Source organism: Alligator mississippiensis, chromosome 8 (assembly GCF_030867095.1).
Source record: "Alligator mississippiensis isolate rAllMis1 chromosome 8, rAllMis1, whole genome shotgun sequence".
NCBI lineage: Eukaryota > Metazoa > Chordata > Crocodylia > Alligatoridae > Alligator > Alligator mississippiensis.
In genome coordinates, this window is record NC_081831.1 from 36,548,451 (window position 1) to 36,560,591 (window position 12,141).

A 12,141-nucleotide genomic window follows, 5' to 3' on the forward strand; every position below is an offset into this window, starting at 1 on the left:
TCAGCAGCAGGGAGCTCCCAGTCCAAGCTCCCTGATTGGAGCAGGGGAATGGAAAGAGCTGCAGAGGAGGAGCAGGTCCCAGCCCCCTGTCCCAATCTGCCCTGGGGCAGCTAGCTGTGAGCCCCCAGCTGGGAGGGGATTCCCTGCCCCGCTGGGGCTCACTACTAGGTGCCCCACCAGTGGATTGAGACAGGGGACTGGAACCTGCCCCATTCCCACAGCTCTTTCCAAGCCCTGCACCTCGATTGCCCAATCAGGGCACAGGGCTGGGACCTGCCCCTAACCAGGATAGTTCCCAGCTCCTGCTCTGCGACTGCAGGGCAGGAGCTGGAGAGCCTGTTTCCCATGCAGCTCCGTGATCATGGAGCTGGGTGGGGAACAGGCTGTGGTCCCTGGAAATAAGGATCCCCAAGCACCTGCCCTGCAGTCATGGAGCTTGCATCGGGAGATAAGGATCTCCTAGCCCCCTGCTCCCTGATCATAATGGCAAAGAAGGGGGTGGGAAATAAGGATCTCCTAGCCCCCACGCCCCAATCACAACCTCGGAGTGGGGAGCAGGGGGCTTGAAGCTGCCTGCTGCCAGGGCAGAGGGACATATTCCCCCCTTGCGCTCCAGTGGCCGAGCCCACCCCAGCAGGAGACAGCTGCCAGGGGCAGAGAACAATCTTCTGCCGCCTGGTGGCTGGCTGACTGGGAGCAGATTTGCTCCCAGTCAGGCATCTACATGAGCGCTACTGCACAGTTAGTAATCGCAAGTAAATTTGTTACTTGTATTTGCAGATAGCAAATTTACTTGCAATTAGCAATTAGATGCACATTCTTACTGTGCAGTAAACTATGCTACTTTGCTGTAAAGCATCTTTTGTAGATGCACCCTATGTAATCTAATGCACAGGGCTGGATCTCCACCCTGGCCTTCACTGCAGGTCCCATCCTTCCATTAACTCTTTTAATCCTTTAGATTTAGACAAACTACAGAAGTGGGCGGATGGTAATAGGATGGGGTTCAATGTAGATAAATGCAGGGTGCTGCACCTGGGGAGAAGGAATCCACAGCATACATACAAGCTGGGGAGCTCCCCTCTTGTGAGCACAGAAGCGGAAAGATGAACATGAGCCGCCAATGCCAGACCGCACCCAGCAAAGCCAACTGCACCTTGTCGTGCATCCAAAGATGCATCTCAAGCCAGTCCAGAGAGGTGATACTCTCCCTCTACGCAACATTGGCAGGCCACAGTTGGAGTACTGCGTCCAGTTCTGGGCACCGCACTTTAAGAAGGATATGGCCTGCCTTGAGAGGGTTCAGAGGAGGGCCACCCGCTTGGCTGGAGGGCAACAGGGCAGGCCCTTTGAGGAAAGGCTGAGGGACCTGAACCTGTTCAGCCTCAGCAAGCAGAGGCTGAGGAGGGATTTGGTAGCTGCCTACAAACTCATTAGGGGAGATCAGCAGCAAATAGGAAAGGCCCTATTCCCCTCAGCAGCACCTGGGGTGACGAGGAACAATGGCCAGAAGCTGCTGGAGAATAGGTTCAGGTTAGAGAGTAGGAGGCACTATTTCACTGTTAGGGTGGCTAGGATCTAGAACCAACTTCCTCAGGAACTGGTCCTCGCTCCTACCTTGGGTAAATTCAAAGAGAAATTGGACAAACATCTGTCTGGGGTTGTGTGATCCCAGCGTGTGCTCCTGCCAGTGGCGGGGGGTCAGACTAGATGATCTGTTCAGGTCCCTTCTGACTCCGAACTACTATGAAACTATGAACTATGAATGTGTGCCTCCACCAGGATCTTGCTATTAATGGGCTTTCCTTGTCTGACCAGACAATTTGCAGTCAGTCAAGGAGCACCAATGGGTTCTCACTGGATTTTAAGCAGCAAAGCACGAGGTGATTGTACAACTGAGAGATCTATAGGGACACAATAGCTGCTGGGACACTTTTGGTTTGTCCTCATTCTCAGACAAAGGGGATGAACATTTAAAAGGACTCTGGCCTTTACTAGCTTCTTAGTTTTTAATGTTCATAATCACTGTTATGGAAAATTCCTGGTATGGCAGCATCCAAGCATATGGGAAGAGGATATGAATGAGGTTGCTGCATCTTATTCTCAAGCCTGTTAGGGTTACCATATTTCCAGGTCCAAAAAAGAGGACACCTGTAATGGGGTGGGGGGGAAGGGGCAGGGGGAATATGATGGGGCGGGGGCAGCGGTGCCCTGCCCCTGCTCATTGTGTTGCCCCTCAGTGACAAGCCACATGCCCCCCCCTCCCCATCCCTGCTGCTGCCCCTCACTCTGGACCCACTGACCCCTGCCAGTGCCCTTCATTCCCAAACAGCAGTACCCCGCCCCCCACCCCTTGCTGGTGCCCCTCACTCCCAACCCGCAGCCCCCTGGCACCGCCAGTGCCCTGCACACCCAACCCAGTCACCTGTCCTGTCCCCCATGCCTCTCACTCCTTATCCACAGGCCCTGCCCCCCTGCTGGTGCCCCTTACTCCCGAACTGCAGCCCCTTGCCCTGGCTCCCAGCCCTGCTGGTGCCCTCACTCCCAACCCATAGGCCCCTGCCCCCAGCCCTGCTGGTGCCCCTCACTCCTGACCTGCAGCCCCCTGGCGCTGCCAGTGCCCTGCACACCCAACCCACAGTCACCTGTCCCATCCCCCATGCCCCTCACTCCCGACCTGCGGCCCCCTGCCCTGCCAGTGTCCCACAGCCTCTTCCTACCCACCCCCCACCCCTGCCCTGCTGCTTACTCTCTTTCTCTCCCCCTCTCTCTCACTAGCTTGCCTGAGCCCACACAGGGAGCATGTGACCCCCAACAGCCAATCACCTTGTCCACTACTCCCAGCCCGAAGCAGCCAGTCTGGGACAGCAGAAAACCCAGATGTTTGCTCTTTTTTCAAAAACCCACCTGGACGTAGCACAGGGGTCCAAAAAAGAGGACGTGTCTGGGAAAACCTAGACATATGGTAACCCATGGCCCCACGATCACCGCAGCACCCTTACAGCACATGGCATGCAGGCTGTTCCATGCAGGATTTTCCATTCTGGGTCCTCAATGGTATGGAGGGACTGTCAAGCAGGGGACTAACTAAGGAATAGCACAATGTTCTCATTTTCCTAGGATACTGCCATATTCTCTAGGAGGCCTACCTGGGGCTTCAACTCCTGACCCCTGTCATGCCAAGGCAAACGGTAGCACAAGCTACTTGATAGGGCTAGTTACAGCTGGGCAGTGAGATCAAGGGTCCACAGCCAAGGAAGTTCTAAACTCATTGATGAAACTGAAGCAGGGCAGGAGATTGCAGGGCATTGCTTGGCTCAGGGGGGGAAGCTCAAGGGCTGAGGGATAAGAGAAAAATGAGAATCTATTGCTGTGGAAGGGAATCAGTGCTTAAAGGAGTTCTATCCGCGCTGGGACTGTATATCTATGACATGGTGAGCTCAGTGTAGACTGAAGGAACCTAATCATTCTTTTGCCTTATTCATTCAAGCTGCTTTGAACAGGAAAAAGCAATCGTTTGGATAGAAGGAATGTATAGGATAGGCAAATGTGATTGGTAAAACATACTTTGCTTTTAGAAAGTGCTGAGGTCTTCGATTCCCATATTCCCACACCACTTCAACTGCTGCAATGAAATACTGCCGGACTTTGCCTTGGAAGGAGCGTTGATCCTGGTATTCCTCATCATAGATGTCAAAATCTACATTTTCTTCATTGTTGCTGTAGTCATCATAGTCTGCTTTTTCCTTTTGAGATGTTGCAGTATCAGACTTGGTCATGTAGTTTAGGCCAGCAATCTCTCCAGGACTTTCAGACCTAGCAGTCAAGCTTCTCTGCTTTATTTCACCAGTGCTTTCCACAATTCCCTGTGCCCCATCTATCCCTGGTGCCTCCTCCTTCACTTCTAATGTTGGTACTTTCCTGTCTGAGGGGGAAGTGATCTCTTCCCCATTAAACACCTGATTTTTTTTCTGGCTGTCTTTTGACTCCCATTGTTCCTCTTTAATGGTCTCATTTACAGCTGAACCTCCAGAGGGAAGTAGATTATTTTCTGTGGAGGCTTGTTTTGCAAGGATTTCTACAGCATGTTTTGTTGCTGAACTCCATCTAGACTCATTCCCTAATCCATGGTCCTTAATACTGTCAGATTCAAGTCCCTGCTGCGGTTTGCTGATAATCATGTCTTCCCTTAATTTAAGCTGCTTGAAAGCGCTCACCTCTTCATCCATAAGACTTTTCTGGTTGCGCTGCAAACTCAGAGGGGTCTCCTGATCATTGACCTTTCTGTGCTGCATCTCACTTCCTTCAGACATCTCATCTCTACTATTTTGCCTTACAACTTGCAGTGAGATGGGGTTCATCATCCTGTTTTGCTCTCTAGCCAATGCAGTGGACCTTGTTCCTGACTCAGTTCTCACCTCCTCTTCTCTTTTGCTAGTGTTCTCACTTGAAGTTGCAGGAATCATAGCAGTTTCCTCTGACTCTTCTACTTCCACAAAGGTGCTATCTCTTCTGAGAGCTATATTCCTATCTTGATTGCCATAGTGTTCCTCTAATGTTCTTGGTTCATGACTACTGGTAAAGAACAGCATGGCATCAGATTGGGTAGGGCTTGATGAATGAGAAACAAAAGCAGCCCTGATATATCCAGTGGAGCTATCAGTGTTAGTTGATCTATGGTCTCTCACTGTTGTGTCTTCTATGGATAACCTTTCAGTGGAGGGGGTTCCCCTGTGCTCATAGCCCACTTTAGTACCAGTGTCTCCAAGCACAGCTCTGGTTCTCTGCATATTTTTGTCAGGGCTCTGCCTTTCCTCCAATGCTCTGGCTTTATCGTCTAGCTCTTGCTGCATCTGCATCTTTTCCAGCAAAACCTGAAATGACCTCAGGGACTGTTTTTTTTTATGAGTGCTACACAAAAAAGAGTACTGATTGCAGGACTTGGAAGTGGCCTTGTTCACTAGGTTTTCAGTGGTCCAGTGATCTGAGTCAAGCTCCATTACATCACTTTTATGGATTACATTTTTTGCGTTAGATGAATTGACTTCTGAGAGGCCTGTGCCATTTATCAAGTGTTCTAGTTCCGGTGGAGGAACATTCCCTTTGGGATAAATGTTCTCATTTAAAGAGCTGGTTTCTGGGATCCTTGAGTCATTTGTTGGCCCGTCTAATTGTTCTGCTATGCTACCACGTTTCTGAAATGTCTCTTCACTGTTCAGTAAAGGGAGCCTCATATTTTTGCCCATCATATTTGCTTTGTGTAAAGCAACATTTTTTATTTCAGATAGTTCCTTGCTTTCTGTAGCATCTTGAAACTTTGCTGCCAATATTAAATCATTAGTTTTCTGTGTAGTAACATTTCTGCTGTCCAGAATTTCACTGCTATCCAAAAATTTTGTTTCTGGAAGCCTTGTATCATTGGTAGATTCATTCAATTCTAGCCTCATGCCATTTTCTTCAGACAAGTTGTCCTTAATACTTGAAAGCCTTTGATTTTGTGTAGATCTATTCTGTCCTAGTGGTGTAATAATCCTTGTTTTATCATCCAGTGATCCATTTTCCATCAGCCTCATATCTGCTATGCCATCTAATGACAAGTTGGTTCTACCAAGAAGAAAACCTTTCTTATGAAATACAGGTGTCCTTTGAATTCCTTTTTCATTTGAATATTTCTTTAAATGTGATGATACTACAGTCTTTTCAACAAATACCTTTCCATTTGTAGATGATATGTTCTCTTGAAGCATGAGATCATGTGCTGAGCTATTTAACTTTGGTACAGAAGCATTCACTTCTTGAGACGTTTCATACAGATCCAACAAAACCGTTTCTTGAGGACTTGCATAATTTTCTAAACTAGAATCTAGTTGTGTTGATATACCAGTGTTTTTAAGAAATGTTTTTCCAACATTAATGTAGGTCATACCATGAATACTTGTATCATCTGTTGACTTGTCTGATAGTGCTGACGTGCTAATCTCTGAAGAGGAGTTTGTATTAATTATGGAAGTACTTTTTGTGTCATCTGATGACATGTGTAATTTTAATAATGCTTTAATGCTATTTTCTAGAGACAATTCTTTATCTAATAAAGACCTTTCCTGAAATCCAGAATCATGTTCTAATTCATCCAGTTGCAGTGAGTTACCATTCTTTTGAATAGAAGCATTTGCAGCACTTAAGGAAATGGATTCCTGAAGGGCCATCCTGCGTACTGATTCCTGTCTTAAATTAACATTCCCTTTTGGAAACACTTCCAGTTTGGCTAATGGTGTGGTTGGTTGGAATGCCACATTCTCTACTGACTTCTGTAACTCCAAGTTCTCTTTAACCATTTCTCCTACTGGATTTCGTCTATGTGTTCTGAAGAGAGTATCTCCTTCTTTATAAGGACCAGCTGTTGCTGAGCTTTTATTAAAATGGTTTGTTTTACGTATACTTGTAGAGTTTCCTTCAAGAAGAGGATCCACAGATCTTTGATCCGATATTACTATTTTTGATAGTTGTTCTTCTTCTAGGAAGGAATCATAGGATACTGGCTCAGAGCTGGTCTCTTGTAGCGAAAACATGGAAATGCTGTGCTGATCTGGGCTCCTCTCTGAAAATACTGATGTGACATTGGAAGAGGTGTCCATGGGATCCCTCCAACTGCTTTGCAGGCTGTTGAATTCAAGGGGCTGGCTAGGTTTTCTCAAGCAGGGTGTTAGCTGGTAGCTGAGCTTCTCTGTTTCATTTTCAGAAGAAATGTTGTTATTCTGATGCTTCCTCAGACAAGGCCTATTATGCCATCTCTTTCTCTTGGAGAAGCCCCTAGGTTGAAAGACATTGTCGTCTATCTGATCATCATAATCTCCCTCATTGTAATATAGATCTGAATCAGGGTTACAATTAGAGACTGTGAACTTTGCCTTCATTCCTCTGTCTCTAAATTCAGGATTCAGACATCCCAGCATCCATACACCTGTCTCAGGAAAGGAAGAAAGAACAGAGTTAATCCAACACACCAGGAAATCTGGAGTGTTGGTATTGCTATGGTAACTTGTTAGGAAGTCCCTCTTCAGCAAATCCTATCTTCCCTCTGCAATAGGCTAATCACATTCTCATTTCTATAACAAGTTGGACTAACAAGATATGTATGTCTCCACATAGTGTGACATTTCCGGAAGTATTAGCATTAACCCTGACAGGGGTCTTTGATTACTTTAATGGTGCATACCATAACTAATGACTTGAATACATTTACCTGGTATGTCTCCACAATGGTGTTTACAGAGTATAGCCATGAAGTAGTGAATACAATAAATACAACTTAAATTTCATTTACTGTCCTGGGTAATTCTGAATGACAAGACTTGACATAAAGACAATAATCATATTCTGGACTTAGCTGTTGCCTTCTAATAAAGAATCACCATTCTTGCAAAGAGATGTGCTATTTGTTCTTTTTACAACTGTAGGAAAGCAAGATTGGGGAAGCTGAAATGGCAGAAACAGGAAACTATTTCCCAGCTATTGCAGTGTCAGGGCACTAGCAGGGACCTCACCTTCCCTGATGTTACCTATGGCATGCTGTGCTCGGTGTTTCTGGTTTTGTGCCTTGTAGTTACGTGTAAGGGTTTGAAATGGGAATTTTGTAAAACTTTGGGTAAGTGGTTGCCTGCAAATTCAGAGGACTAGATTCAATGGACCATGAGTCCTCTTCAGGTCTACATTTCTGTCAGGGTATGACTGGGATATAGGTAGTCGAGGCTTGACCCAAAAGAATCACGACTTAGGGCATCAGGAACATGTGATGTCAGAGAAGAAAGGGTCAGAGTCAGGGGATCAGGAACAGGCTACTTGATAAGCCAAAGTCTAGAAGGAACTGGGATGTAGGCAGTCAACTTGGCTAGAGCCACAAGCTAGGAGGAGTTAAGAACAAAAGACAGAGATCCAGACCATTGTCATAAGCCAAGGAGTCCAGAGCAGGCAACCATGGCTGTATGGGACCAGGACATGGGTGACTGCCATAAGTGAGAAGCCAGCTGTCAGAGAACAGGGGTATAGGCTGGAGTCTGGAAGCACAAGGGGTCTGGGCTGGAGTCTGGAACAAGGAGTCAGCAGGTGGGAATCAGAAATGAGGATAGAGCCAGGAAGCCAATAAGCAAGACCTAGAGAACAAAAAAGGAGGAACAAACAGGCAGGACTCTGGGAATGGTAACCTAGGGATCAAAAGGTAGGAACCAGAAAATTAAGAGCAAGGAGTCAGAAGTCCAAGGTTAGATAGAGAAGCAGACCACCAACCCCATGCAGACAACTGGGGCCATCTGGGAATAGTTAGGTCTCTAGTACTCAGTAACCAGGGCCAGCTGGGGGCAATTTAGCCTACGTGCTGCCCTGGCTCCTAAAAGTTCTTATGTACCTAAGGACATACAATAGCACAGGGGTTGAAGTCAAGTCTCCTGACTCCCTGCTGCTATCCAGTCACCTTGCACTGTCTGAGCCTAACCTAGTCCATGGAGCAACAGAGGCCTTTGGTTTCCAAGGCTACCAGTGAGGCTGGATGGGGAGACTCTCTGTGACTCTGGGGCCTTTTCCAGCCCCTTGTCCATTAATGCATCTGGACAGAGCTCTTCAGAGTAGTGTCCAGTGATTCCTTGGACTCCTTCACAGGAGAATAGACATTGTCCAAGCTTCTCTGCTCAGTCTCCTCTTCTGAATTCTGTGGTTTTACTTTGTGCCCTGCCCTGCAGTCCTCTCTCCACAACTGATTTTCTTGATATCAACAGCAAGCCATAGGCACAGCATGGCATTCACTATCATGTGTAGGGACTTACTGAATTTGTGATTGCGTGATTTTCACAGACAACATGAAATCAGGCACGCTCCATGAAAAATGGCAGGCTCCGTGAAAAGTGGCAGGCTCTGTGATCACTGTTGCCAAGTCTCAAGAGAAAAAAAGTGGCACTGCCTTTAAAAAATGCCCAAAACAAGCCCAAGAAGTTCTGGACCACACTGTCACCGCTGCAAGATCCCAGCCCGGCCCCAGAGCCCCACCCTGCCCTGCCACATGCCCTGCCAGCACTGCTGGGGCTGGTCTCCATGGAAACCCCAGCCTCGCACTATCATAGGGGGGCTGCTGCTGGGGTCTCCATGAAAATCAGCCCCAGCTGTGAGAGCAGGGGCTGCTGGGAAATGAAGTCCAGCTGCCAGCCAGATCTGCCATTTTGCCTCCCCCCCAATATACATTGACACCAGTCAGTCACCAAAATCACTCCTACAACCATTTGAAACTATAAATTTTTTTGTTTAAGTTACCTATTACAAAAAAGCCCCAAATAAGCGACCTTCAAATAAAACAAGCCCAAAAAACCACAACCTGTGACTCAAAAAATTAAAGCAACTTTTTAAAAAACAAGCCCAATTCCGCTTATTATAAGTGGACTTGGTAACTTTGTCTGTGATGTTGGCAGGCCTACTGAAAAAAAAAACTTACTGAAAATAAAATGCTGGCTCCCCAAAGAGGTCCGATTGGCTGAGAGGGCTGCCTGTCATGCAGTCCCACCCCTCTCTACCAATCGGTGGTGAGGGGTGGGGCCATATGACAGACAGCCCTCACAACCAATCAATGGCAAGGGTGGAACTGCTGGGGCACCTCAGCCAATCATAGGTTGGGGTGGGCTGGGGGGTAGACTGGAGCCTTATCATTTGTCCCTGTTTGGGAACACCACTAAAATGTCCAGTGATGAGAGCAGCTATTTTTTCGCCTGTGGGAACTAGACACAAGGGGTGCAGTTATTTTGTAAAGGGCCCCAGATGCCCATCAGGTAGTAACTGTATTTACTGGATCCAAACTAGTCTTAAGAGGTTTGGAATCATAACCAACCAGACATGGGATTTTATAGGAACAGAATATTCTATGGTTGCAATTCAAGGCTGTAACAATGGCAAGTTGTTGAAAGTTATGGGGGATTTAGATTGGCCAAGAAAAAAGGTGCACACAAGAAGAAAGTCTGTGGGAGGAGATGGAAGGATGCCAAGAACCACTGGTATGTACACTGAGGTTGACTTAAAGAAGTTGGGACAGGCATGCCCTCCCTCTGTACTAACCACCCAGCTAGCTAGAACAATTCTTCACAGCATTATTCAGGCATGGTCAACTCATGTATAATGCAGCCAGACACTGAAAGTTTGTTCTGTTGATATCAACTGAGTCCTCATGGGGTAGCTGTGGTCCGAAGAGGAGCTTATCTGGAGCCAGCAGAAAAGTGCTGTCAGCTAAGAGTTGGCAAATTAACGTCAATCTCTTAAAAAACCTGATAGTTATTTTCCTAGTTGATCCCTAGACCTGAGTCTTCTAAGATGTACCATATATACCAGCTACACACATTAACTTATGAAATACCTATACTTACTAACCTTTCTTTTCCAAGTCCATGATGATAGTTTCCCCAGAAAATGGGAAGAGGGTGAGAGTGTCTTCGTGGACCATGTTACGTGAGAAGGTGTTCCCAGAGAAGAAAACAGAGAGGAAGTCTGTCTGGGCACCAACACTTAAGACATACCAGTATACTACTTGGTTCAGGCAAAGGCTGAGGTGTAGGTTGTCAAAGACATAACCATTAATAGCTGTAAGAGACATAGGGTATAAAATGTTACACAGAAGACTTAGTCTTATATAGTAGCTAAACTTTAATTAGCTGGCATGACAGAACAAACAAGACTTCAAATCAATGGATGCTACAAGCAGCAAGATCTTGTTAACATCATGAGTGACTGTTGCCTCCTGAATCTGGGGGGGCACCCTCAGAAAACACCAACAGCAGCAGCCCTGTCAAGGGGGTCACCAGCCCTGCTGACACCATTAGTGTTGGCCGCCAGGGGGGGCACCAGCCCCGTTGAGGGGGGCACGTGCACCCCTGTGCTCCCCCTACCAGTCGCCTCTGGTTAACATTCTTCTTGTAGAAGAGCCCAGATCACAAGAGAGATTGACAGCTCTTTTTGGGACTCCAAGAAATTTCTCCTAAAAGACCCCCAGCTCAGGACATATGACAACCCACTTGAACCTCTGTTCCAATATCTGGCCAATCCTATCTTCTTCCTCTGTCCTCCACATATATCTTCCATCCCTGGTTACTCACTGTGCATAACATTCGAAGCGTAGAATTCAGGATCCTGAGTATTCACGTGGGCTGCATCTGTGCAGAAGTGCTGTATGTTCTCTGCCAGGTACCAGCTCCGGTTTTCATCAATAACAGAAAACAGCACAAAATTTGCCTCATCTGACAACATCTGGAAATGACAAAGGAGCCTGTTCATAGCCTAGGATGGTTCTGGTTAGGTTAGAGACAGAGGGCCAAAGGTCATGGTTTGACTGTGTGTGTGTGTGTGTTTGGTCAAACTCACACCAAGAACTTCATGGTAGGTAGGCAATAGGCCTGTGCGAAGCAGCTAGTATTTGCTTTGGATTTGGATTCGGCCGATTCTGAGGACGGTGATTCGATTCGGTGATTCAAATCACTGTCCCAAATCGATCCGGCTGAATCTGATTCAGAGATTCAGCCACTGCTGAATCGGTCAAATCTCTGAATCAAACAAGCCTCATCCCCCGCCCACTCTCCCAGCCCCGTCAAACACTGCCCCACCCAGCCCCAGTGTCCCGACTCTTAAAAAAAATAAAAAATAAAAGCCCTGTACTCACCAGCTGCTGCCAGGAGGGAGGGCGACCCGTGCTGCCCCCCACTACCCCGTGCTGAGTTTGGGGGGGGGGGTTCTACCATGAGCCCCCAGGGGCCCCAACAGCCACTGCAGCAGCCAGTGAGCATGTGGCTTTTTTTATTTTTTATTTTTAAAGCACCAGAACATTGGGGCCGGGCGGGGCAGCCATTGACGGGACTGGGAGAGCAGGCAGAGGTCGGGAGGCGTTCAGGGGGGCTGGGGGAGCAAGCAGGGGATGAGGCCTGGTAGGAGTCCTCCCATGGTCCCCTACACACTCCTCCAGCCCCCCCCGCCCCCACCCCCTACTTACTGGCATGGAGTCTGGGTCCAGCTCCCTGAGGCAGCAAGTGGGGACTGCCCGAATCGCTGAATTTTTCTCCAAATCTTTTCCAAATTGATTCAGAGGCGTCAAATTGATTCAGAACCTTTTATTGGTCTCCTGAT

The 12,141-nt window shown here is 47.5% G+C and overlaps 1 protein-coding gene across 1 annotated transcript in view; it reads right to left on the minus strand.

Annotated features, from left to right (window-relative positions):
* Window positions 1-12,141, minus strand: part of F8 (coagulation factor VIII) — a 105,293-nt gene that overhangs the window by 35,298 nt on the left and 57,854 nt on the right. The window contains exons 12-14 of the mRNA XM_019481905.2: window positions 11,121-11,271; window positions 10,399-10,608; window positions 3,568-6,961 (exon numbers count right to left, since the gene is read on the minus strand). Coding sequence (XP_019337450.1) covers window positions 3,568-6,961; window positions 10,399-10,608; window positions 11,121-11,271 — 3,755 coding nt within the window. The remainder of the gene's footprint in view (window positions 1-3,567; window positions 6,962-10,398; window positions 10,609-11,120; window positions 11,272-12,141) is intronic.